At 41.3% G+C, this 27,998-nt stretch overlaps 1 protein-coding gene across 2 annotated transcripts in view; it reads left to right on the top strand.

Annotated features, from left to right (window-relative positions):
- The window catches only part of TTC27 (tetratricopeptide repeat domain 27), a 214,578-nt gene that overhangs the window by 25,072 nt on the left and 161,508 nt on the right, over positions 1-27,998 (top strand). For both annotated transcript variants that reach the window (XM_002709924.6, XM_051843020.2), the window contains exons 6-9: positions 11,030-11,194; positions 14,054-14,187; positions 24,002-24,114; positions 27,500-27,566. In XM_002709924.6, the coding sequence (XP_002709970.2) occupies positions 11,030-11,194; positions 14,054-14,187; positions 24,002-24,114; positions 27,500-27,566 (479 nt within the window). The remainder of the gene's footprint in view (positions 1-11,029; positions 11,195-14,053; positions 14,188-24,001; positions 24,115-27,499; positions 27,567-27,998) is intronic.

The following is a 27,998-nucleotide window of genomic DNA, read 5'->3' as shown; positions in this document are numbered from 1 at the left end:
GACTCAGTCCCCAGGTGGCTGCAGCTCTTTTCTGTGGCATATTTTAGCACATCATTTGCTTTTCTATGTGACCAAGAATTTTTTTATCTTGCTCAGATTCTAGCCTAGTCAAGAGCATTTTTCATTTTATCTAGTCATAATTTGGTGACTAGACATAATTAGACATTCTGGCTGTGTCTCAATAGGTCTGCATAAATAGTTTTATTTTAAAGTGTTTTGTCCTGCAGTTTGACCTCGGTGTTGACCAGTTATAACTGAGGTACTGTTCAGCATCCCGAGAAAGATATTATATTTGAAATGTCGCCCTGGAAGCATCATCACAGAGTTGCCAGAATCTTTTTCCATCTATGGAACATAAGCAAAAGATTTTAGGTTCAATCATGATTTTTACATTTTTTGTCCAAGGATGTTATATAGCACAGTATAGTGGTAGAGCCTAGCAGAATGTCAGCATAACTTTGCTGGGATAATCACATCTGTGAAAGGAGTAGGTTAGAATCTTTTTTTTTTTTTTTTTTTTTTGACAGGCAGAGTGGACATTGAAAGAGAGAGAGACAGAGAGAAAGGTCTTCCTTTTCTGTTGGTTCACCCTCCAATGGCCACCGCGGCCGGCGCACCGCGCTGATCCGATGGCAGGAGCCAGGTGCTAATCCTGGTCTCCCATGGGGTGCAGGGCCCAAGCACTTGGGCCATCCTCCACTGCACTCCCTGGCCACAGCAGAGAGCTGGCCTGGAAGAGGGGCAACCGGGACAGAATCCGGCGCCCCGACCGGGACTAGAACCCGGTGTGCTGGCGCTGCTAGGCGGAGGATTAGCCTGTTGAGCTGCGGCGCCGGCCTCTCTAGACTATTTAAAGGCATACAAGATTTATTGTGGGGTTTTGAGCTATTTGAAGATGAAGTCATCAAGTTCCTGTCTATGAGAAAACAAGTTCTGCTGTGATGTCTACAGAGAGCTCTGCCTGTGGAGTGAGGTTGTGTCCACATTGAAAGAATTGTTCAAGGGGCCGGCACTGTGGCATGGCGGGTAAAACCACCACCTGTAGTGCTGGCATCCCGTATGGGTGCTGGTTTGAGTCCCGGCTGCTCCACTTCCAATCTTGCTCTCTGCTATGGCCTGAGAAAGCAGTAGAAGATGCCCCAAGTGTTTGGGCCCTTGCACCCATGTGGGAGACCTGGAAGAAGCTCCTGGTTCCTGGCTTTGGATCAGCGCAGCTCCAACCATTGTGGCCACTGGGGAGTGAGACATCAGATGGAAGACCTCTCTCTCTCTCCCTCTGCCTCTGCCTCTCTCTAACTCTTGCATTTCAAATAAATAAATAACTCTTTAAAAAATCTTTTTATTTAATTTTTTATTTTTTAAAAATTTATTTAGGTGCTAGAGAGATAGATATGAAAGAGACATAATGAGTGAGAGATAAAGAATTCCATCTCCTGGTTCACACCCCAGATATCCTCAGTAGGTGTGGCTGGACAAGGCCAAAGCTGGATCTAGGTCTCCCACGTGGGAGTCATCATCACAACCTTCCAGGGTCTGCATTAACAGGAAGCTGGAATCAGTAGCTGGAACTAGGAATTGAACCCAGGCAACTCAGATATGGGATGTGGGCTAATTGCTGAGCTAACTGCCTGTCCCTTAATGTACCTTGTAGATGTACTGATTGACATTTTGATATGGAAGGTCACAAATATTCATTTTCATGGTGAACCTGCTGATTTATTAGAATAATAAATATAAGTCTCCTGGGTCAGCCTGCTGATCTTTGACTTATACTTCAGTGAAAACTTTGTGTTCATATTTGACTCATTATTTTCCATCATGCTGTTCATCTAGCCAGTTTTTAAGTCTTAGTTTTTCCCTAAGGGCCCCATATCTGTTTCTCTTTTCCGTTCCTACAGCTCTTATCCTGTTCTGAAATCTTTTGTTTGGAAAGGTCCTTTAGAGATCGTCATGTCTCACTAATTCATTTTACAAAGAATTGAGACTCAGAGAAGTTGCCCAAGAACCAGAACTGTGATCTGAGGTTTCTGACTCCATGTCTTGCTCACCCTTTCACTTAGATTTCTCCGAGTTTGTCAGTAGGGCAGAATTCTAGTAACCAATAATGATAATGCAGCTAACATTTCTGTAGTGTGTATGCATATCAAAGCACTAAGTCTTTAAATGTTTAACTAGTTTATTCCTCACAATAACTCTCCTGAAATTAAACTTAAGATACTGTAATAGTAGATATAGTGTGACATTTTAAAAATATTTATTCATTTATATATTTGAAAGGCAGAATTACAAAGAGAGAGAGAGAGGGAGAGAGAGAGGAGCAGAGACTGAAAGACAGATCTTCCATCTGCTAGTTCACTTCCCAAATGACTGCAATGGCCAGAGCTAGGCTGATCCAAAGCCAGGAGCCAGAAGTTTATTCCAAGTTTCTCACATGGGTGTAGGGGTCCAAGCACTTGAGCCATCTCTCACTGCCTTCCCAAGGTGTTAGCAGAGAGCTGGATTGCAGGTGGAGCAGCCAAGACTTGAACTGGTGCCCAGGTGGGATGCTGGTGTCATGGTGGCAGCATTACTCGCTATACCACAGCACTAGCCCCCATAGTGCCTTTTTTTAAAAAGCTTGTCTTAAGTCTAATGCACAGTAACACTCATATTTAAAACATATGATTGATGACAATTTTATATAAGTGTGTGAAATCCTCACAATCAAGACAATTAACAGGGCATAGAATTTTAAAATCTGGCATTTAGTTCCTACTCTGTTAATAACTCCCTGTGTGGCTTCAAAAAAATCCTTTGGCTTACAAGCAAGATTTCCTTCCTTGTAAAATGATCTTTGAATCCTTTCCAGGTGTAGAATAATGTGATTAAAAATATATATATAGCCTAACCTCTTTTCATTCTACTGCTGGACTTGTTGGAAGCTTGTGTTTAATAAAGTTATCTCTTCTTTTCTTGGATACTTTTATTTGTTTATATTTTAAATTTATTTGAGAAGCAAAAAGGGAAGGAGAGGGAGTAAGGGAGGGAGAGAGACAGACAGACATATGTATAAACAGGCAGAAAGCCAGAGTCAGAGATACTCAGAGGGAGCTCCTGTTTGCCGGCTTACTCTCCAAATGCCCACAATGCTAGGGCTGAGCCAAGCTGAAGCCAGGATGGGTCCCTTAATGTCAGTCCAGGTGTCCCACTTGAGTGTCAGGGAAGCACCTGAACCATCCCTGCTACTTCCCAAGGTGCACATTGGCAGGAAGCTGGAATTGGGAGCAGACCTGAGCCTCAAATCCAGACACTTTGATATGGGATATGGGTGTCTTTACCAGTGTCTTAACTGCTATGGCAAACATCTACCTCTCTTGGACACTTTTAGAGATTAATTTGAGAAGGAACTCACTCTATTGGTAGGATTCATAGCTGCTATAACATGTTTCTTTTTATTAATTAAAAAATATTTTAGGAGGCAGATGTTTGGCCTGGTAGTTTGCAAGATGCTGATTGGGATGTCTGCATCCCATATTGGAGTACCTGGATTCAGTGCCCAGTTCTGGCTCCTGATTCCAGCTTCCTGCTGATGGCAGACCCTGAGAGCAGCAGGTGGTGGCTCAAGTAATTGTGTTCCTACCATCCACATGGGAGATTTGGATTGCCATCTCAGCTCTAAGCTAGCCCTAGCAATTGTAGCCATTGCAGGCATTTGAGGAATGAGCTAGCTGTTGGGAACTCTCTCTTGTCTCTGTCTCTCTGCCTCTCAAATAAATACATAAAAATTTGAAAACATATTTTTTTATTCTGCCACTTATAACCATTTTTTCTGCCACGTAGAGCTGTGCTGCCCAATGCAGTAGATACTTGCCACAAAAGTCCATGTAAATTTAAATAAATGAAAATTAAAACTCACTTCCTCAGTGTCACTAGTCACCTTTCAAGTGCTCATAAGTTATGTTTGACTACCATTTGGACAGTGCAGTCATAAAAAAGCTCTTTTGGACAGCACTGCTGTTGAGCATTAGAGAATTACAGGATAGGCCTACCTTTCCTTTCGCATGGCCAGCCCTCCAGTTACTTAAGGGTGAACTTATGATTCTTCATGTGTGAAGGATTGTACCTGACATGTAGGCCCTTTCTTGGCCTTTATTCTTTCTCCCTGTTTCTACACCAGTACTGTTTTTTTCCTACATAGCAATTTTGTGATGTCCTTAAAGAAACGTGGTTTTTTTTTTTTTTTAGATAAGGGTTGCCTGGAATTATTCTCAGTTCTATTTTTGTCATTTATCTTCTACCCAATTTGATATTTAATTTAAAAAGTTTTTTTCAGATGCTTGCTGTTTTTCAGACACTGCTAGATGTAGTAATTAGTGAATATAGGGGCTAAAATAAATGTAGGGAGAAAAAAAGGCCCAAGGAGTAAGGCATGGTGGAGAAGATAACGTTAGTCTGAACTTAGGAGGTTGAAGGTTTCACAAAGTAGCTGATGCTTGAATTGACTCTTGGAGAGAGAGTAGGCTATTAAGTAGAAAAGTTGGAAAGGGTACAAATATGCGCAAAAAGGGGCATAGACACCTGGAACATCTTTGTGTACCTGGGAATTCCGGTAGTTTGGAATGATTTGGGAAGAATGTTAGATGGTATGTGACAGGTGGTAGTTCAAACAGGTAGGCAGAAGCTAGGTCACTAAGATGTCAAGTATCTGTTTTGGTTTTTTTTTTGGTGACAGCCATGAAAGGGTTTTTAAATATTTGTTTACTCTGAGGATAATTTTTTGGGCACCAACTATGATAGATGGTTAGATTTACAGCAGTGAATGAGACATAAGTGGACCCTTCTTTGGTGAACTTTGTAGACTTGAGGTGAGGTAGTAGCCAAATTCCACCCATCTTTCAAGGTCCACTTACTCTTCTGAGAAAGTTTAACTTTCCCAGCCTTATGGATTTCCCCTTTTAGTACTGATGGTCAGTAGTGCACAAGTTAGTGTCTGACTGACATATATGGAATAATGATGGTGTGTCTGCTCTTCCTTGCTGCTTAGTTCCTCCTCTTGCTATTCTTTTTTTAATGGAAAGCAGGTCTTAGCCTTACTGTAGGATCTAGCACAATTCTAAGAATGTGTAGTAACTCAATACATAGTAATTAAGGGATAAAGAATGGAAGAGAGGAAAATAGCTGGTGGGGTAGGGGACGGGACCTTTCTCTCTGTCTCTCACTGTCCACTCTGCCTGTCAAAAAAAAAAAAAAAAAAAGAAAGGTAGAGTTACAGAGAAGCAGAGGGAGAGTATTCCCATCTGCTGGTACTCGCCAAATGCCTGCAACATCCCTGGGACAGGAGGTGGAGCCAGGAGCCAGGAACTCAGTCCACGTCTCTCACACGGTTGCCCGGAACCCAATTACTTGAGACATCACGTTCTATCTCCCAGGGTCCATCCATATTAGCGGGAAGCTGGAGTCAAGAGGGGAGCCTACTATTATTGATCCCAGGCACTCTGATTTGAGATGCAGGCATCTTAACTGCTAGGCTGAACACCTGCCTCTGTTTCTCTGGTTACAGCACAGTATACCTGAAGACATTGCTTGACTACTTCATATCCATAGGATTCAGCTTCTCATGAGAATGTTGTCATTAGGATGACTGCTTTTGGGAAAATGCCAATTCTTTATCTTTTCATTGCTCTTTCAAATTTTACTTATCTTCATCAGTGGCTGAACTAACACTGGGAAAAATTTTTCTTCAAAAGCAGCTATCTCTAGCAGCTTTGAATTTTTAATCTAAATAAGAAACTTTAAAAATAGATAAAGCCTCAACTCTCCTTAAAGAGAGTTCGTAAAGAGCCTCAGTCTTCTTTCCAAACTTAAAAAGAAGCTTTGTGTTTTGAAGTTTGTAACTGCAGTGTTGGTTTATAATTTTTGGCTCTTTTTTTTTTTTTTTTTTTTTTTTTTTTTTGACAGGCAGAGTGGACAGTGAGAGAGAGACAGAGAGAAAGGTCTTCCTTTGCCGTTGGTTCACCCTTCAATGGCCGCCGCGGCTGGCGCACCGCGCTGATCCGGTGGCAGGAGCCAGGAGCCAGGTGCTTTTCCTGGTCTCCCATGGGGTGCAGGGCCCAAGCACTTGGGCCATCCTCCACTGCACTCCCTGGCCACAGCAGAGAGCTGGCCTGGAAGAGGGGCAACCGGGACAGAATCCGGCGCCCCAACCGGGACTAGAACCCGGTGTGTTGGCGCCGCTAGGCGGAGGATTAGCCTAGTGAGCCGTGGCGCCGGCTCTTGGCTCTTTTCTTGTCTGCCTTTGGGCAATGTTTTCTCATTATTCTTTCCACTTAAGGAAAGTTAAATTCAACAGTTATTACTTTATATATTAAAAATTAGGTAAAATAATTTAGCAGTTACTTCTCTTAAACTCCACTTCCTGGTGATAAACTTTGTTTCTGTTTGCTTGGAGGTATTATTAATTCACCTTCCTTTCTGAGTGTTGGCTTAAAGATTGTAGGCAGCACCATGAAAATGTTATTGTTTCTTTGTTTTCCATTGTTGGTGTTGAGAAATCAGTTGTAGATTCAGTTCTTTTTTGTGAGTAGTCTACCGTTTTCATTTTACTGTTTTTTTTTTTTTTTAATTTGAGAGGTAGAATTGCAAACAGAGAAAGGGAGAGAGAAAGAGAGAGAGAGAGAGAGAGAGCGCGCGCACGCGTTCTCTTTGCTGGTTCACTCTCCAAATGGCTGCAACACCTGGAGCTGGGCCAATCTGAAGCCAGGAGCTTCTTCTGGGTCTCCCATGAGGCCCAAGATTTTGGGTCATCTTCCACTGCTTTCCCAAGCCATAGCAGAATGCTGAATCAGAAGAGCAGGGGCCGGCGCTGTGGCGTAGCAGGTAAAGCTGCTGCCTGCAGTGCTGGCATCCCATGTAGGTGCCGGTTCAAGTCCTGGCTGCTCCACTTCCAATCCAGCTCTCTGCTGTGGCCTGGCAAAGCAGTGGAAGATGGTCTTAGTGCTTGGGGCCCCTGCACCCACATGGGAGACCTGGAAGAAGCTCCTAGATTTTGGCTTTCGATCAACACAGCTCCATTGGTTGCAGCCATCTGGGGAGTGAACCAGTAGGTGGAAGACCTTTCTCTCTCTCTCTTTCTCTCTGTCTTCCTCTGCCTCTCTGTAACTCTGCTTTTCAAATAAATAAATGAATCTTAAAAAAAAAAAAAAAGGGCCGGCACCGTGGCTCAATAGGCTGATCTTCCACCTAGTGGCACCGGCACACCGGGTTCTAGTCCCGGTCGGGGTGCCGGATTCTTTCCCGGTTGCCCCTCTTCCAGGCCAGCTCTCTGCTGTGGCCCGGGAAGGCAGTGGAGGATGACCCAAGTGCTAGGGCCCTGCACCCCTGGGAGACCAGGAGAAGCACCTGGCTCCTGCCTTCGGATCAGCGCAGTGCGTCGGCTGCAGCGCGCCGGCCATGGCGGCCATTGGAGGGTGAACCAATGGCAAAAGGAAGACCTTTCTCTCTGTCTCTCTCTCTCACTGTCCACTCTGCCTGTCAAAAAAAAAAAAAAAATAATCATAATAAAATTAAATTTTAAAAAAGAAGAGGAGCAGCTATTTGTATTTGGTGCTCTTTGGTTTGACTTTGTTGAAACTCATGACTTTCATTTATCTTGCCAGGCATTTAGTGGGCTTTCTGATTCTGAGATTTACTGTCTTGCCACATTTCTGGAAAATTCTTTTTTTAAAAAAGATTTATTTATTTATTTATTTGAAAGAGTTACACAGAGAGGAGAGGGAGAGAGAGAGATAGAGAGGGGTCTTCCATCCTCTGGTTCACTCCCCAGTTGTTTGCAACGGCCGGAGCTGTGCTGATCTGAAGCCAGGAGCTTTTTTTCTGGGTCTCCCACATGTGTACAGGGGCCCAAGGACTTACGCCATTATCTATTGCTTTCCCAGACCACAACAGAGAGCAGGATGGGAAGTAGAGCCGGGACTAGAACCGGTGTCCATATGGTATGCCGGTGCTTCAGGCCATGGTGTAAACTCGCTGCACCACAGTGCCTGCCCCACTGGAAAATTCTTAGCCATTATCTCTTCATCGTTTTCTCCTACATCTTCAGACACATAACGGCATCTTCAACATTCTTTAATTTTTTTCTTTTCTTTTTTTTTTTTTAAATTTTTTTTCTCTCCTCTCTCTCTCGACTTATTTATTTATTTGAAAGGCAGAGTTGCAGAGACAGAGAGAGAGAGAGAGAGAGAGAGAGATCTTCCATCTGCTGGTTCACTCGTCAAATGGCCACAATGGCCAGGGTTGGTTCAATCTGATTCCAGGAACCAAGAGCTTCATTTGGGCCTCCCATGTGGGTGCAGGGGCCCAAGCACTTGTGTCATCCTCTGCTACTTTCCCACGTGCATTAGCAGGAGCTGGATTGAAAGTGGAATGAAGACTTGAACTGGTGCCCATGTGGGATGCTGGCATCGCTGGCAGTGGCTTTATTCACTATACCACAATACTGGCATCATTTTTTAATTTTCCATCTATTTGATTCTTTGTGTTGTATCATGCATAACTTTCTTTGCATCTGTGTTCTACTTCTCTGGTCTGTCCATTTAGTTTTAAATTTTAATTCAAGAAAAAAATTATGGATTGTTTTGAGATTGCTTTTCCAGTTTGCCTGGTTGGTTTCTATAGTTTCTGATTCCTTGTTCATATTTTCTGACTTTTTCTTTCTTGAACCTATTGATTATTTAATAGACCATATCTAGTAATTTTGAAGAGGATTTGTTTTTGTTCCTGGTTCCTCCTTGACTGACTTCAATTCTTAGCCTGAAAAAATTGGACTACATAGATAGCCTGGATTTGGTGTTCAGATTTGTGTGAAGGTTGGCTTGTGGTTAAGAATTCTTGGATGCCAGCGCTGTGGCTCACTAGGCTAATCCTCCGCCTGCGGCGCCGACACACCGGGTTCTAGTCCCGGTTGGAGTGCTGGATTCTGTCCCGATTGCCCCTCTTCCAGGCCAGCTCTCTGCTGTGGCCAGGGAGTGCAGTGGAGGATGGCCCAAGTGCTTGGGTCCTGCACCCCATGGGAGACCAGGAGAAGCACCTGGCTCCTGGCTTCGGATCAGCGCGGTGCGCCGGGCACAGCGGCCATTGGAGGGTGAACCAACGGTAAAAGGAAGACCTTTCTCTCTGTCTCTCTCTCTCACTAACTCTGCCTGTTTAAAAAAAAAAAAAAAAGAATTCTTGGAGTGCATTTTTTTCCCTTCACCTACTGTCACTTTGCTTGCTTTTTTCTTCCACAGTAAGTGGTAGACTTACCTGTATTTTAACCTTACATTGACGATAGAATTCTGTGTATCCCAGCTTTAGATGTAAATCTCTTGCAGGACTGCCTGCTTTGGGTGAGTCTAGGCCTCATCTTTTATCTTTGGTGTTCCTTGAGCCATATAATTTTCTGACCCCTAGGGTTTGGTAGATAACCTCAGGGAAGGCTATGATTTCAGTATTTGTGGTACTTCTTCAGGCTGTAGTTTTCATTTATTATTTGTTGCTTGAGGATTTCTTTATTGTGTTGCCAGAATAGCAGTTTACATATAAATATATTAAAGTTTTTAAGTATTTTTATTGAGGAGGATAGCTGACCATGCTGCTGGAACCTCAAGATTAAGCTAATTCTTAAAGAAAAAATTCGGTGTCTATCCCCCTACTTTATTCCCTCTGAATACCTAAGTTGAGCAGAGACAGCACAGAGTAGAAGATCAAAGCCAAGATGATATGCATGTGTACATAATAGGTGGACTTTGCCTTTTAATGGAGGTAACTAGTCAATAAGCTGCTTGAGTTCAGTTTTTTAACGAATTAAATTAAAGTCATATCAGTTCAAAGACATGGTGAGAAATTAAAAACACAACTTGTGAAATACTGGGTTCTGGGCAGAGTAGACATTAAATTTAACTTCTCTTTCAGTTTTAATGATGAGGGAATTATCATCATTCTTCATACAGTGGAAGTGCATTTTCCATTCATTTATTATGCAGTCATTTTTGTGGACTGCTTTGTGAAATGCTCACCAACCCATTCCTGGAAATATTTGGGAGGAATGGTTCATCAGGGGATTCTTTTTGAAAGGATTAGTTGAATGAGATGACATGTTTGACACCCTCACAATTTCGGTGTGTGTCAAGCAACCACTTTAGAATTAGTTTTCGACAGTCATTTTATTCCAGATGTTGCTTCTAGGTTATTATCCTCATGTGTCAGGTATTTGAGAAATAAATTTGAATCCTATTATCAAACCAATATTCATTCAGTTGTTATTTGATACTTATATTAGCTTAGATAAATATGGTTGTATATCTGTTCCCTCCTCCTTTTTAAAAAAGATTTATTTATTTCATTTGAAAGAGTTACAGAAAGAAGAGAAGAGAGAAAGATCTTCCATTTGCTGGTTCACTCTCCAGATGACCACAATGGACAGGGGTGGGCCAGGCAGGTGTCATGGTCCTCAGCACATGGGCCATCTTCCATTGCTTTTCCCAGACCATAAGCAGGTAGCTGGATCAGAAGTGGAGCAGCTGGCACTTGAACTGGTGCCAATATGGGATGTTGGCATTGCAGGCAGCAGCTTTACCCACTACGCCCCTCCATTTTATTAAGGGAGAAGTTTTGCATTCTCCATGACAGAAGCTGTGAGCTGGTCTCCTCTTCATCACATTTCAATCATTGTTTAACTCCTGCAGATCCATTTAGTACATTGTGTCAATACCTTCTGTTAACATTTTTTAATAACACAATTAAGACAAGTACTCTGAGAAAGAGCAGGGTTATGAATTAGATCGCCTAGGATTGTGTGGAATAAAGGAGGTAATTTGTATATGTATTTAGCTTCATTTTTGGAGCCAAGAGAATGATAGCTATTAACTGTTACTGTATTTATATTTCTTACTTTCTGCATTTAAAATTTTTTAAAAGTGGAAATGTAATATTGACTTTACATGTTATCAACTTAACAATTTACTGATTAATACATTTTTTCTCATCATAGTTTTTAATATCTTTTGTCTTGCAGTGATGAAACTAGAGAATCTGTTTGCAGGTGATTCGGGTCGATATTTGGCTATTCAATTCTATCTGGAAAGTGCATATATATATTTATATTATTATGAATATAAGAAAGCAAAAGATCACTTCAATATTGCTAGAGACCTTGGCAACTTACAAATTAATTTGACAGGTAAGACATGAACTTTTGTGCATACTGATTTTTTTAAGATAAAACTAATAAATATACTGGTAGTTTGTATTTTATGCTGAAATTTGATTTGCTATATCCTATTCTTTCTAAAACTAGATTTTGAAGATTTTATTTAAAAATTCATAGTTTAAGAATAAATTTGAAATTAGTCATTTTCTTTATTCCCTGAGATTCCCATTTATTGTCTAGGTGAGGCACATCTGTGGAATGCATCCAGGCATTCCACAGACTTTTGACCATTTGGTTCTGTGTGTGGGCCTCTGAAGGTCTCTTCTGATTTCCAGCTTTAGTTTGGACTCTGCATTGTCCTTTTTGTAAATACTCCCCTATTGCTTCCATCCTGCTTTTTTGGTATTACTTAAGAGGAGAATTTAAAAAAAATTTGACTTTATTTAAAAAGCAAAGAGGCAGAGAGAAAAAGAAAAAGAGGGAGAGAGTTGCAGGAGGGCTTCCATTTGCTAGTTCACTTCCATAATGGCTACAACAGCTGGACCTGAGCTGGGCTGAAGATAGGAGACAGGAACTCCATCCAGATCTGCTATGTGCACTGCAGGGGCCCAGTTACTAGAGCCGTTATTGTTGCCTCCCAGGATGCCCGTTAACTGGAAGTTAGAGTAGATATGGCATGTGAGGATCCTAACCAGGATTTCCTCAAGAGCAGAGTTTTAGACTATTTTGTTTACTTGATGTTTCTTCTTTCTTTTTTAAAGATTTATTTTATTTATTTGAAGGGGTTACAGAGAGGAGGGAGAGAGAGAGAGAGAGAGAGAGCAAGAGCAAGAGCAAGAGAGAGTAAAAGAGACAGGTCTTCTATATGCTGGTTCACTCCCCAGATGGCTACAGTGGCCGGAGCTGAGCCATTTGGAGCCAGGAGCTTCTTCTGGGTCTCCCATGTGGGTACAGAGGCCCAAGGACTTGAGTCATCCTCCACTGCTTTCCTAGGTATGCTAACAGGGAGCTGGATCTGAGGCAGAGCAACTAAGGCTCAAACTGGAACCCATAACCCGCTGTGCCAGAGTGCCAGCCCCTACTTGATGTTTCTTTGTTGCCTTATAATATAGTTAGATAGTGTACACTCAAATATTTACTGAGTGAACAAATGAGTTACAGAACTTCTCCTGAGTTCTCTATGTTTCTTTTGAATACAAATAAAAAACATTGTTTTCTTTTTTATATTGCTCACCCTAATGTCTCACACTGTAGCTGGCATTCAATATTGTATAAATTAATGCTAGTCAGACATCATCAATTAGTCACAGCATTTAAAACTGTTGAAGCTGGACTGAGCATTCCAAGATATGACTGTCTGTCTGTTTTTGTTGAAATGGTTGACCCTGTTTGTCCTCCCTGTGCTACGTCTAGATTCTCTCTGAGGCCTATTATTAACTCCCAATTTCTGTGCTTTCTCTTGAACTAGTGCTAGCAGTAAAATTCTTTACATGTATTATGAGTTAAATATGACTTTTTGGCCTGGCTGGGGTCTTAGCCACCTTTTATTATATTGTTTGTGTGAGAAAAATTATTTAATATCTAGCTTTAAGTTTTGGATTAATGCCATGTATACGTTGGAGTCTTGTCTGTATTTGAAAATATACTTACATATAATATAACTTGTGAGGTTAATTTCAAGGATTGTGCTTTTAATTATTTTGGTCCTGGGAGACTTTTTTAATACTATGTTAAAATTAATAGTACAGTTCTCTGCATATTCATCTTTGCTGGTATATTTACCATGTAATCTTTCATATATTCTGTTTTTCCAACTTAGGGGTGAAGAACTTAAAAATGTGAATTTGGGACTTACAAATATAAATGAGAATCAGGTTATTATTTTTACCACTCAGCTGCAGGCTCACTGTTAAACAGGAAGCTGTGTTAAATTCTTTCAGTGGCTGTCTTTCGTGTAACATGTTCAGAATGCTGCTGGCTGACTTGGACCTGAATTTATCACAGATTAACATCCAGACTTGTTAGCCTGGTGTTTCCACAGAATTAATGTTGGAGCTTTTGTTTCTCTTAAAGTGGTTTTGATACAGTTATTTCAGAGACTTACTGAAAAAAAATTGTGGTGTTGGAGGAAGACAGTGTACTATACTGTGTGATCTGGAACCTGAAGATCCTAACTTTTAGTCTGGCTGTGTTACTGACAAGCCCAGACATTTTTTTTTTTTTTTTTAAGATTTATTTATTTGAAAGGCAGTTACAGAGAGGCAGAGGCAGAAAGAGAGGTCTTCCATCTGCTTGTTCATTCCCCAAATGGTCACAATGGCCAGAGCTGTGCCAATCCAGGAGCCAGGAGCGTCCTCTGGGTCTCCCAAACAGGTGCAGGGTCCCAAGGACTTGGACCATCTTCTACTGCTTTCCCTGGCCATAGCAGAGAGCTGGATCAGAAGTAGAGCAGCCAGGACTTGAACTGGCGCCCATACGGGGTGCCAGCATTACATGTAGCGGCTTTACCCACTATGCCACAGTGCCGGCCCATAGCCCAGGCATCTTGAACAAGTGACTGTACCTCAGAAACTTTGTTTTTTAATCTTCTATATAAAGATAAGGATGATTTTTCTACCTAAAAAGTTTAGTGAGTTAGTCTTTTGACAAGGGAAGTAGTTGATATAAAAAAGAGTGTGTGGAATCTGGTGGTAGAAATCTTGGATTTGAGTCCTGGCTGTATAGTTTGTTGCCTATATAACTTTGTCATTTTAACATCAGTGGGCTTCAGGTTTCTTTTATGTGAAATGGACGAAACACCTTATAAATTCTAAAACTCTGTGAAATTATTACTCTTCCTGTAGATCTAATTAACAAATGTATCAATATAATTTTATTTTATTTTTTCAGGTGCTTTAGGGAAAAGGACACGATTCCAGGAAAATTATGTGGCCCAACTCATTCTGGATGTAAAAAGGGAAGGGGATGTTCTTTCGCACCATGAATTCAGTCCAGCTCCTACTCCTCAGGAACACTTAGCCAAGGTAGGTTGGAGTGTAAGTTTTTCAATTCAGTTAACATCCAAGGCTACCATTTTCAATAAGTGAATACCAAAGAAACATGGAATAGGATGGGGAGAGACTTTAATTTATCCTTTCTTGAGCATTTTCAAGGTGACTGGGACAGGGATACCCTGTGTTTAGGCTTTGTTGTTTTTTTACTCATAAGTAGAGGTAAATGCTGTTTTGTTTGTACAATGCAATAAATATTAATTAATAATGCAGTTATTTATTACCCCTTGAAAAAATACCAAGAGTAGACCAAGATACTGATTTTTTAAAAATGATTTATTTTATTTACTTGAAGGACAGAGTTTTAGAGAAGAGACAGAGACAAAGAGAGAGAAAGAGAGGGAGAAATCTCCTATCTGCTGGGTTACTCTCCAGATGGCCACAACAGCTGAGGCTGGACCAGGCCGAAGCCAGGAGTCTGGAAATACATCCACGTCTCCCATGTGAGTGGTGGGCCCAGGGACCTGCACCATGTTCTGCTGCTTTCCCAAGAGCATTTACTGGGAGCTGGATGGAAAGTGGAGCAGCTGGATGTGAGCCAGCGCCCCAATGGCATGCCAGCATTGCCGGTGGCGTTTTATACTGGAGTGCCACAGCGCTAGCCACAAGAGACAACTTTCTCTAGCTGCTACCATGGTTGTCTCCTTACTTTAGCCTTCTGTAGATATTTTGAACATTTAGACTTGGAATTTCTTGAGCTTCTTAAAAAAGATGATCAGAATTCCTTTCAATTAGTTCTGTGCTGCCTCAGTGCAATTTTTTTTCCTTTTGACGTTTGTAATAAATTCTCTTCTTGTAGCTTAAATTTGACTCTTGATCAGTTTACCTGCTTATAAGTCTCATTACTCACTTCAGTGGATGCCGTTAGCATTGATATTTTCTTATCTCAGATTCCCCTAGCCCACACTTTTGGTTTTCATTTTGGTGATCCTAATGTACTTAAAGTCTGTATTTTGCTTTGATTCTTTCCAGAGGCTGCAAGCAGATTTACCTGGGGCACACTGAACACTAGAATCTTACTGTGTTCTGAGAGTGACGTTGAGGGAGGAAGCCAGGGGTGGCTATGAGGAGTGGCGACAGTCAGCAGTCCCAGGAGATGAATGTCCATCTCCTGGGCTTGCTCCCAGTGTTCTGTTGTGTGTTTTTATGACAACTTCAGTGAGGAGCAGCTGTTGATTCTCAGAGAAGCGTGGAGGATGGCAGGGAAAGCTGTAGTAACTCAGGGATAGGGATCACAGGCTGCTGACTCTGCCATCTCGAGGCGGGAACTGGGTGAGCACCCCACAGCAGTCCCTGAGGGCCGGGGAGCTGGGCTTCTCCCTGCTTCTGTCCTTTATTTTCTCCCTACATGACTAGATACTGAACTCTACTCCTTAGGTTTCTTTCTCTCTCTCTCTCTCTCTCTCTCTTTTTTTTTTTTTGAAAGATTTATTTATTTATTTGAAGGGAGGAATTTCAGAGAGAGAGAAGAAACAGAGAGAGAGGTCATCTATCTGCTCATTCACTCCCCAGAGCCAGAAATTAGAGCTTCCTCTGGGTCTCCCATGTGGGTGCAGGGGCCCAAGCACATAGGCCATCTTCTACTGCTTTCTCAGGCCACAGCAGAGAGCTGGATTGGAAGGGGAGCAGCCCCATCTTGAACCGGTTCCCATGTTGGATGCCGGCACTGCAGATGGCAGCTTTACCTGCTATGCCATAGCACCGGACCCTCCTTAGTTTTTTTTGATGTCAATCTATCTCTTCTCTAAGCCTTGGGTAACTGTCATAAGCCTGAGTTTTGGGCCATAACACAGCATCTGTGGGAAGACATTAATTTTGGAATTCAAGCATTTTATTCGGTAATGCATTGTTGTTTTTTTAAAATATTTATTTATTTATTTGTTTATTTGAAAGGCACAGTAACATGGAGATCTGGGTCAAGCCAAAGACAGGCACAAAGAACTCCATCCAGGTTTCCCACTTGAATGACAGGGGCTCAAGCACTTGGGCCCTCAACTGCTGCTTTCTCAGGCACGTTAGCGGAGAGCTTGATCAGAAGTGGAACAGTGGGAACTCAAACTGGCACTCTGTTAGGGGATGCTGGCATTATAAGCTGTGCTTACAATGTTGTTTTTTTTTTTTTTTTTTTTTTTTGTTCTTCAAAGATTTTATTTATTTGAAAGGTAGTGTTACAGACAGAAAGATAGAAAGGTTTTCCATCTGCTGATTCACTTCCCAAATGGCCACAGTGGCTGGTACTAGGCTGATCCGAAGCCAGAAGCCAAGAGCTTCTTCCACATTTCACATGTGGGTGCAGGGGCCCATGCACTTGGGCCATCTGCTATTGTTTTCCCAGGCCAGCAGCAGAGAGCTGAATTTGAAGAGGAGCAGCTGGGACATGAATTGGTGCCCATGTGGGATGCTGGTGCTGCAGGCAGAGTCTTAGCCTACTGCATCACAGTGCTGGCCCCCAGCCCTTTTTTTTTTTTTTTTCCAAATGTGATGTTCTCTGTTGTGGATTCTGTGGATTCGTTCTGAGAGGAGGAGGGTAGTGGGGGCAAGAGGCACGGAGTCACCACACAGACCCTGGGAGCCGGGTAAAAGCAGGCCAGAGGCGCGCATCCTGCAGACTCATTTATTTCAGTTGGTACAGCAGCTTAAATAGCCAAGGCAGCCAATCTGGTCAAGGGGTGGTCTGTGCCCTAACCAATCACAGCCTGTTGCCAGGCAGTTTCCAAAGCCATCCAATCACCGCCTGTTGCTAGTCAGGCTCCGTTGCCTTGTGGTTTCTGAAGCCATGCAATCACAGCCTGTTGCCAGGAAGGCTCTGTTGTCATGTGGTTTCCAAAACCATCCAGTCATAGCCTGTTGTCAGTCAGGCTCTGTTATCAGTGGCCATCTTCGCATGGCCTTCTCATTCCACCACATTTCCCCCTTTTCGTTTATTTTTGAGGAATGAGAGGCATGATTCTTGGCCATACCATTGTTGACCCCGTTCTGTCTTAGGTTGTCCCACAGGGGATCTTACCCGTTGTTGACTAACCAGTGCTCAAAGCGGGAGACCACAGGAATGCTTGCTCAGATGGGGTAGGAATGAGGAACAGTGGTAATCAGGAATGGCGTGACCGCACGCAGGCTGTTGGCTGTTCGAATGACTGACCAGAGTTAAGTTGGGTATAAAGCAGTAGCGGATGTGGCTATGGGCAGTTCCTCAGGGTAGGATGACAGGGCAGGTGCATCTGCTAACAAGGCGGACTCTGTCTTGTTCAGCTGGTTCTGGTTGGCTGTCCCTTGCAGGCTTGATGTTTCTGGCTGGTACCCAAATGGGCTGTCCAGCATTCTCTGGAAAGACACAAGCATATCCTCGGCCCTTGGTTGGCAGAAGCCTTTTTAAAGGCATTGGAATCCAGGGCCTGAATTTTGCATCCACTTTGAGATTAATGACAAACATATGGGTGGGATGGGGTCTAGCAACTGCCCTGAGAGCCTGGGGTGCCTGGGGACTGCCACAAATGTGGGGATCCTCACTGGGTGCGGATGGGATGACTTCACATGGGTTATCTCCTTGAGGTTGTCTAAGTTCATCCCATGGGTATTTGGGAGGTGGCTGACTAGGCATTGCTGCGTTGTCTGCTGTCATGTCATTTTCATTGTTGGAGCTCTCTCTCCCAAAGTCATCAACTGTTACTTGTGAGGCAGCGGCCTAGAGTGACAGGCTCCAAATGAAATTGTGTCCTTTGATGATAAATGGGATATGATGATTATTATGGAGAATGCATAAAGATGCTATACAATTTCATATAGAATTTATTTATACCTATTTGAAATAGAATAATTTCAGATAATCCTCTTTCTCAGTTATACTTAAGATACAGGTTTTGTGATATAAGTATGGATTAGATAGAACCATAGCTTTACTGTCACAAGTGGATGATAGAATTACTTGTTTGATCAGTTATATATTTCCTTATGATGCTATTAAATTATGGAATGCATCAGGAAAAAAAAGAGTGTCACTCTATCAATTATAGAAATTACAAAATATATCTTGATTAGAAATGTAACAATGTGAACACAGATATCTTAACAATTGGGGAAGGAGGATAATTTTGTTGTCAGTGAAGAATGCAATTTTTCCCCTATGGGTCTTCCTAGATTAATGACTTGTTATTAATGGGAGACTACATAGACAAAAGCTATTTGATATCAGGGTTCAATAAGCCAACAATAATTAGCAACCCTATTGTGCACATGAAAGAACTGGTTCCTGCTTTTTATCATTCAGTTGTTGGAGTGGGGAGAGGGAAAATAAAAGTGTTTATTTGGGACTGGCGTTATGCTGTGCTGGTATTACCACCACCTGTGATGTATCCCATATGGGCATTGGTTTGTGTCCCGGCTGCTCCCCTTCCAATCCGACTCCCTGGTAACGCATCTGGGAAAAGCAGCAGATGATGGCACAAGTGTTTGGACCCCTGCTACCTATGTGGGAGACCTGGATGAAGTTCCTAACTGGCCCAGCGGCCATATAGGGAGTGTACCAGTGGATGGAAGATCTTGCTCTTTCTGTGTCTCTCCCTCTCTCTAACTCTGACTTTTGAATAAATTAATTTTTAAAATTGATGGTAAATTATGTCCTGATTTCTTGATTCAGTAGAATGTTAGGAGGGTAAAGTGGGACTAAGGTAGAACAATATTTAAATATGGGGACCTTATAGTGGGTTAAGCTGCCACTTGCATTGCCCATTCTGTATCGAAGTGCTGGTTCAAGTTCTGGTTTTTCCACTTTGCATCCAGCTTTCTGTTTATTGCTTGGGAGGAAACAGATGATGCCCTAAGTACTTGAGTCCAGTTCCAATGTCACTATGTAGAAGATGCAAATGGAGTTCCTGGCCTTTAGCGTCAGCTGGGTTCAGCCCTGGCTGGTGCAGCCATTTGAGGAGTAAAGGAGTGGTGGAAGATTCTCTGATTCAGTTTCTCTCTCTCCCCTTCCCCTGTCACTCTGCCTTACAAATGGACAAATAAATCTTTAAGAATCTTGAAAAAAATAAATATGGAGACTTGTATAACGGTTAGGTAAGGAAGTACTGCTGCAGACCCATTTTACTTTCTACAAGTGAATTATTAAACATTGGATATTAATAAGCAGGTTGTATCAATGTGTGTATATATATTTATACATACACACACATACACATGCTACCCTGTCCAGTACAGTAGTCATCAGCCACATGTGATAATTGAGCATTTGAAAGTTGACTGGTCCAAATTAAGATGTGTTGTAAGTATAAAATTATACCAGATTTCAGACTGTGTATGAAAAAAAGACTGAATATCTAACTAATGATTTCCTGTTGATGCATATTACAAGGATAACATTTTTTTACACATTAGGTTAAATCATTTCATCTTTTTTTAAAAAAAGATTTTATATATGGTTACTAGGAAATTTAAAATTACCTATGTAACTACATTTGAAAGGTCTGTGATAAAAATAGATGACCGGGACCAATGCTGTGGTGTAGCATATAAAGCCACTGCTGACATTGCTGGCATCCTATATGGGCACTGGTTCGAGTCCTGGCTGCTCTACTTCCAATCCAGCTTTCTGCTATGTTCTGGGAAAGCAGTGGAAGATGGCCCAAGTCCTTGGGCCCCTCACCTGTGAAGGACATCTGGAAGAAGCTCCAGGCTCCTGGCTTCAGATCAGCCCTGCTCCTGCTGTTGTGGCCATTTGTGGAACCCGCAGATGGAAGACTACTCTCTCTCTCTCTCTCTCTCTCTCTCTGTGCCTCTGCCTCTGTAACTTTGCCTTTCAGAGAAATAAATCTTTAAAAAAAAAAAAAGACTATCACCAGGGTGCTGTACACTTGCCTCTATACATTTAGGGGACTCTTTGAAGAGGGAACTTTTGGAATGGAGATTGAGGAGCAGCTTGAAGTGTTCCTCCTAGTTAGCAGTTGCTGGGGTTGCAGTACTCTTTACTTAAAGCCTTGTAGATAAATGCTAAGCTTATGTTAGAGTGAATTGGATAATAGACAAGAAAAGCTGTTAACTTTGGTGTGTGATTGGAGCAGATTGACTGATTCCCTTTTCCCTATTTCCAAAGCTTGACCTCTTAGCTATAAGTAATTTCTAGGCTTATGAAATTGGTGATCTCTGCCTGGCTCTGTTTGGCTCCTAAAGGCTTTTTTGTGTTAATTGTATTTCTATTGAATTAGAAAAAAATTTAAATCAAGCTTGTTGAGGGATAACTTAAATAAAATATACCTATTTCAAAAGGACAATTTGATTAGCTTTGAAAAATACAAAGAGCAGTGTAACCACATCTTAAATGAAAATATAGAACAATTTTCAAGGTAGCAAAAATCCTCTCAAAATCCTTTTCCACTGGACAGTTTCCCTCCACTATCTGCTTTTTGTCACAAATTAGACCTGTCTTTTCTAGAATTTTTGAATAAATGGAATCATACAAAATGTACTTTGTGTCTGGCTTCTTTCCTTTAGCCTTGTGTTTTGTTTTTAGTTTTTTAATATAAAATATACTTTATTCTTGACCTCTTTCAGCTCTGATTCAAATTATAGTTGTCAAAACAATACAATGCAAAGGGAAACGGCAACATTAAAAAAAAGGTGCCTAAAAAGGATAAAAGGGTAATTGGGAACAAGTCATTGTGATGTGGAACCAAAATACATTGTAAGTGTAATTAACAGGGTTCAGGACCGCATAGAACACCTGTATCAGTCTTCCTAACACAACAATCTTGAAAACTGAACAATACAGTTCCTTAACATGTACAAAAAATTGTCATGTACCCTTGTGTTTTTGAGGTTCATCCATGTTGTAATACCAAGTCACATGCTGCTCATTGCTAAATATTGTGAGGAGGTTTTCAGAAAGTTCATGGAAAAAAGCATTTTCTGAAAAAACTTGTGGATTTAAAATTTTTGCACCATAATAAAATACTTTAAATTCCATTTTCCACAAACTTTTTGAAGCACACACATATTTCATTGTGTGGATAAAACACAATGCATTTATTTAGCTGTTGGTGGGCATTTGAATTGCTAGTAGCAGCTTGGCACATTAGTAGTTCAATCTTTATGTGAACATGTGTTTTTCATTCTGTTGGGTAAATACTTAGGAATGGAATGGCTGGGTTGTGTGGGAAGTATATTTTTAACTTTATAAGAAACTACAAAACTGTTTTCCGAAATGGTTATACTGTTTTACATCCCTACAGTGAAATGTATGCGAGTGCCAGTTGCTCTGTCTTTGCCAGTGCTTTGTGTTGTCAGTTGACTTAGTTTTTTCCATTCTAGTGTGTATGTTTTGTGATATCCTATTGTGGTTTCACTAGATTTATTGAGGGGAGGGGCGTCATTTTTTAAAATTGCTTTTATTGAAGTATATTACTTATAGAAAAATTGACCCATTTTAATAAGATTTGGGAAATATATAGGCCTAGCCATCTTATTCAAGATATACTCTGTTACCCCAAGGAGTTTCATCTTGTTCCTTTGTAGTTAATCTCCCATATCCTGGTGCTAAACATTGGTCTACTTTTTGTGACTACAGATAGTTTCCTTTACTAGAATTTCATATGTTTGGTATCACAGACTATGTATGCTTTTGTGTCTGTCCTCTTTTTCAACATTTTATTGAGATTTATCTATGTGATTACATGTGTCAGTAGTTCTTTTTTATAGCTGAACAGAATTTCATTGGTTAAATATACCATAACCTTTGAAATCTATTTACCTGTTGACAGATATTTGGGTTATTTCCAGTTTTGGGTTATTACAGATAAAACTGCTGTGAACATTTATGCCTGGCCTCTGTGTGGACATATGTTCTCATTTCTCTTGGGTAACTAGAATTGGAATAGAATTGATGGCTCATTATTCTAAGAAACTGGAAAACTTTTTTCTTTGATTGCACCATTTTTATATTTCCACCAGCAATATATGAAGTTCTAATTGGTTCAGATCTTTGCCAATAGTTAGTATTGCAAATCTTTTTAATTTTAGTCATTGTAATTTGTGTGTAGTAGTTCTTTCTGATTTTAATTAGTATTTCCCCATTTATTACTGATGTCAAGGATTTTTGTGTGTGCTTATTGCCCATTTGTATGTGTTCTTTTTGAAGTGTTTTATGAATCTTTTGCTCATTTTAATTGGGTTATTTATCTTCTTTATCAGTTATAAGACGTTTTCCATATTCTGATTGTTAGTCCTTTTTCAGACTTTTTTTTTTTTAAGATTTTTACTTATTTATTTGAGAGAGAGAGAACTACAGAGAGAAAGGTCTTTAATCTGCTGGTTCTCTCTCCAATTGGCCACAACAGCCAAAGCCAGGCTGATCTGAAGCCAGGAGCTAGGAGCTTCCTCCAGGTCTCTCACCTGGGCAATCCTCTACTGTTTTCCTAGGCCATAAGCAGAGAGCTGAATTGGAAGAGGAGCAGCTGGGACACCGACCAGCGCGCATATGGGATGCTGGCATAGCAGCAGAGGCTTAGCCTAGTATGCCACAGCACTGGGCCCCCCTTTTTCTCTTTGCTTTTTTTTTTTTTAAAGATTTATTTTTATTTATTTGAAAGAATTACAGAGAGAGGTAGACACAGAGAGAGGTCTTCCATCAGCTGGTTCACTCCCCAGATGGCTGCAACGGCTGGAGCTGCGCTGATCTGAAGCCAGGAGCCAGGAGCTTCTTCTGGGTCTCCCTCATGGGTGCAGGGGCCCAAGGACTTGGGCCATCTCTACTGCTTTCTCAGGCCACAGCAGAGAGCTGGATCAAAAGATGAGCAGCTGGGTCTTGACTGTGCCCTTCTGGGATGCTGGCACTGCAAGTGGCAGCTTTACCCACTATGCCACTGCACTGGCTCCCTGGTTCACTTTATAAAAGGCTTCAAGGCCAGGTTTTGCCCAAATTAAAGCAAGGAGTCAGGGGTCACCCATGTAGTTGTCAGGGGCCAAAGTACTTAGGCCATCATCTGCCACCTGCACGTGCATTAGCAGGAAGTTGGATTGGAAGTGAAGCAGTGGCATTCCCATATGGAATGCAAGCATTAAAGCAGTTGCTTAACTTGCAGTACCGCAAAGCCTTGCATGATCTTTTTATTTTATTTTACTTTTAAAATATTTCATTTATTTGAAAGGCGGAGTTACAGAGAGATATATCTCTCTATCTCTATCTCTATCTCTATCATCTCTATCTCTGTCTCTGTCTCAGAGAAATCTATTATTTGCTAGTTTACTCTCCAAATGGCTACAACCAGGAACTGGGAACCAGGAGTTTCCTCTGCGTCTCTCATGATGGTGGCAGGGCCCATGAACTTTGGCTGTCTTCTGCTTTCCCAGGTGCATTAGCAGGGAGTTGCATCAGAAGTGGAGCAGTTGGAACTCAGCTGGTGCCCATATGGGATGATAGCTTTGCAAGTGGTGGCTTGATCTGCTACACCACAATGCCAGCTCCTGCATGAACTTTTCAAAGTACCCTTTTATGTTAAACTGTCAGCATAGGGGCTTTTGCATACTAGGCTCAATCAAAGATATCTATTTTTCCTTATTGTTGTCATTATTGAAGAGTAGAGGGCACATCTTTCCTTTCTACAAGGTAAATTACCTCCAAATATGTCCCACCCAGATAGAAAAGCCTATTGGCTATGTTATATAATATATATTTTTTATATATTATATAAATCTTAAAAGGTAGCTTAACTTTATCCCTCAGCAATAATACATATAATTGTTTTGAATGAATCAAATTTAACTTTTGATCCAAATATTTTCCTTTGTATTCTACCAGAATCTTGAGCTCAACGATGATACTGTTCTGAATGAGATCAAGTTAGCAGACAGTGAACAGTTTCAAATGCCTGACCTTTGTGCAGAAGAGCTTGCTGTTATCCTTGGAGTCTGGTAAGTTAAGGACTGAGTTAACTGCCTCTAACACCTTGCACGTTGGTACTCTTGTGTTTGGGGAAAATCTGTGTTCCAGGAGTTCCTAAAGGTTCTGTGTGAATGAATAGAAAATTTGGTAATGCTTATGAAAAGAATACTTGGGCTGCTAAGTAGGAATTTCCTGTCTTTTTTTTCCTTTATAAAGGAAATTTCTTTGATTAGCCTTAGCTAGCAATACATTGGATTTTTCTTTCATTTATTTTTTGTTTTAATAAATTGTGCATTATTATTTGAGAGGCAGTGTGACATACACACACACACGCACACACATACAGCGATCCCATCTTCTGTTTCTTTTTTTCTTTTCTTTTCTTTTTCTTTTTTTTTTTAATTTTTTGACAGGCAGAGTGGACAGTGAGAGAGAGAGACAGAGAGAAAGGTCTTCCTTTTGCCGTTGGTTCACCCTCCAATGGCCACTGCGGCTGGGGCGCTGTGGCCGGCGCAGCACGCTGATCCGATGGCAGGAGCTGGTACTTATCCTGGTCTCCCATGGGGTGCAGGGCTATCAAAGAAGTTAAGTGTCGTAGTTCTCATTGCATCCTAGGAGTTGGAACACAGTTTTGTTTTGTCCTGCTACTGGTGCTGTTAACTTTGGTCACATGATTGAAGTGCAATTTATTTATTTTTATTCATGTGTGAGACAGAGAGAGTAACCTCCCATCATCTGGCCCACTCCTTGAGTGTCTAGAATGGCCAGATTGGGATGGATCAGGCCAAAGTTGGGTGCTGAGAACCCAGTTCCGGCCTCCCTCATGGGTGGTAGGCATCCAGCCATTTGAGCTATCACCTGCAGCAGCCCAGGGCCCATACTAGCTGAAAGCTAGAATCAGGAGCAGAGCTGGGACTTGAACCTAGGCAACTCTGATGCGATGTGTGGGTATTCTATGTCCCCATGTCTAGACCAAATACCTACCCCTAAAGTAGTATTCGCTTAGTTTCTCCAATGTAAAATTACTCTTTTTAGCTTTGTAATGAATATTTTGTAGGAAGATGCTTTAGATAATATAAATATCACATTTTTCATCAGAGATAGTAACGTTCAGAATTAAATATCTCAGTTACAATATTGAGACAAATTGAATTAGGAATAGGTAATTTAGGAAAGGAGCATTTGAAAAAAATTTCTTCTTTAACTCAGTAGAACTAATCCTTTAGTGTTTACCTCATAGCATTTTGTTACCTCCTATATACTATCAGTAAACTTGAGTTCAGTTCTGGAGTCCCCTTTTATTTCTTTAAAAGGGATTACATAACTGTGATAACTCTAAACGTGTTTGTGTGGGGTCTCCACAAAGTTCATCAAAGTGCATATCATGAAAATCCTTTGCATGGATTTTAAATTATCTTCACACCAAAATTAACTTTTTTTTATTAAAAAAAGTATTTATTTATTTATTTGAAAGTCAGAGTTACACAGAGAGAGAAGGTGAGGTAGAGGCAGAGATAGAGAGAGGTCCTCCATCTGCCGGCTACTCCCCAACTGGCTGAAACGGCTGGAGCCGTGCCGATCTGAAGCCAGGAGCTAGGAGCTTCCTCTGGATTCCCCACGTGGATGCAGGGACCCAAGGACCTGGGCCATCTTCCACTGCTTTCCCAGGCCATAGCAGAGATCTGGATCGGAAGTGGAGCAACTGGGACTCGAACCGGCACCCATTTGGGATGCCAGCACTGCAGGCAGTGGCCTCTCCTGCTATGCCACAGTGCTGGCCCCAGCTTAACTTTTTTTTTTTTTTAAAGATTTATTTTATTTATTTGAAAGTCAAAATTACAGAGAGAGTGAGAGAGAGTGAGAAAGAGAGAGGGAGAGGTCTTCCATCTGCTGGTTCATTCTCTAACAGCTGCAAAGGCTGGGGCTGGGCCAAGCTGAAGCCAGGAGCCAAGAACTTCATCCATATATCTCATGTGGGTCAGAGGCCCAAGGACTTGGGCCATCTTTTGCTGTTTTCCAATGAGAATCAGCAGGGAGGTGGATTGCAAGTGGACCAGTTGGGTTCCCAACTGGTGCCCATATGGAATGCTAGCATTGCAGGTAGAGGCTTAACCTACTATACCACAACGCGGGCCCCTAACTTATCTTTTAATTCCGTTTTTCCACAAAGTTTTTCAAGTATCCCCAGACCATGTAATAATCAAATCAGGGTCATTAGCATTTGCATCTCCTTAAACATTTACTTTTTAATGTTGGGAACTTTTGAACCAACATTATGTGTCAGTTTTAAAACAGGGATCACACCTTGTTCTACTGTTCTGTTTCTTTTCTTTTTTCTTTTCTTTTCTTTTTTTTTTTTTGACAGGCAGAGTGGACAGTGAGAGAGAGACAGAAAGGTCTTCCTTTGCTGTTGGTTCACCCTTCATTGGCCGCCGTGGCCGGCATACCGCGCTGATCCGATGACAGGAGCCAGGTACTTCTCCTGGTCTCCCATGGGGTGCAGGGCCCAAGCACTTGTGCCATCCTCCACTGCACTCCCTGGCCACAGCAGAGAGCTGGCCTGGAAGAGGGGCAACCGGGACAGAATCCGGCGCCCCGACTGGGACTAGAACCCGGTGTGCTGGCGCCGCAAGGCAGAGGATTAGCCTAGTGAGCCACGGCGCCGGCATCTTCTGTTCTATTTCTAAATCCATCACAATTGTCCTATCACATTTGATTCCAGTGATAGAATTTACATTTACTGTAGAAAAGTTACTTGTTCATAATGACACTGTATAAATAATACGAATAGCACCTATTTATGAGCAATGCTGTGTGCTGGGCATTATACCCTATACTGTAACATTATTATTATTCTAGCAACCTTAGGAGTTGTAACTTTTATTCATTTTTCAGAAGGGAAAGCGTTCAAGAGTTTGCCTGGGCTCTTTACCTAGGATGAGGATAAGTAAATGTCTGCTTTATAAGATACTGCCAAGTTGTTTTCCAAAATGATTTTACTAGTTATACTAGGATCAGTAGGATCTCAGGATTTGGGTTCTGCTCTGACAACTTCTTAATTTTTACCTATTTAGTGCTATAGTAATCTTTATTTATTTGGTGTATTTAATAGATAGAGGTTGATGCTATAGTAATTCTTTTCTTTCCTGTGAGTGGCACACAGATTGTGTTTCTTGTTTTCCTTATAAGGTAAATTCTGTTAAAATTTAGGATAGCAGCACATTTTATTTGTCAGCATTTTATGAATTTTTTTCTTATTTTTGGCAGACTGATAGCTACATTTGTATGTTTGCTATAATACTATAATTATGCTTTCATATAAAAATATAGCAGTTTACCTTGCTTTTATAAAACTATAGTTCATTAGGTGTAACTTGCATTTTATAATTAATTTACTGTTTTTGTTATTTAAAGCACAAATTACCAAAAGAATAACCCCGTGCATAAGTTAACTGAAGAGGAGCTGCTGGCATTTACATCAGTGAGTAGCATCTTTTTCCTTGCCATATTTTTTCCTTGTAAATTATTTTGCTTTATGTTTGTTCTTGACTTAAATTTCTCATGTTGAAATACTGCCACCTAAGGAAATTAAGGGGAAAAAAGGAGTCATCATTTTAGTTTATAAGTCACGTGTGTCGTGCTGCTGATGTAAACATAACTGTTTTTCTTTATACCTGCTTAGGTTTGAGAACAATGATCAACTATTTTATTGTTTTATCCCATGCATATAATAGATGCTCAGTAAATATTTTTGAATGAAAAAGTGAAATAACAGAGACAGAACCACTGACGTGCGTGACTTTTGTGCATAAAGCTGTGGGTGAAGCCTACAGACTGGTGAGAATGAGAGCTAAGAGCAGGAGAGCCTGGGCCATAAAGCCCAGGGAAGATGGGCGTCTAGCACATAGGGTGC

This window comes from Oryctolagus cuniculus, chromosome 2 (assembly GCF_051225735.1).
Source record: "Oryctolagus cuniculus isolate XC-2025 breed Fujian yellow rabbit chromosome 2, ASM5122573v1, whole genome shotgun sequence".
NCBI classification, from domain to species: domain Eukaryota; kingdom Metazoa; phylum Chordata; class Mammalia; order Lagomorpha; family Leporidae; genus Oryctolagus; species Oryctolagus cuniculus.
The sequence above is the reverse complement of the archived record's forward strand: the minus strand, read 5'-3'. Positions and strand labels throughout refer to the sequence as shown.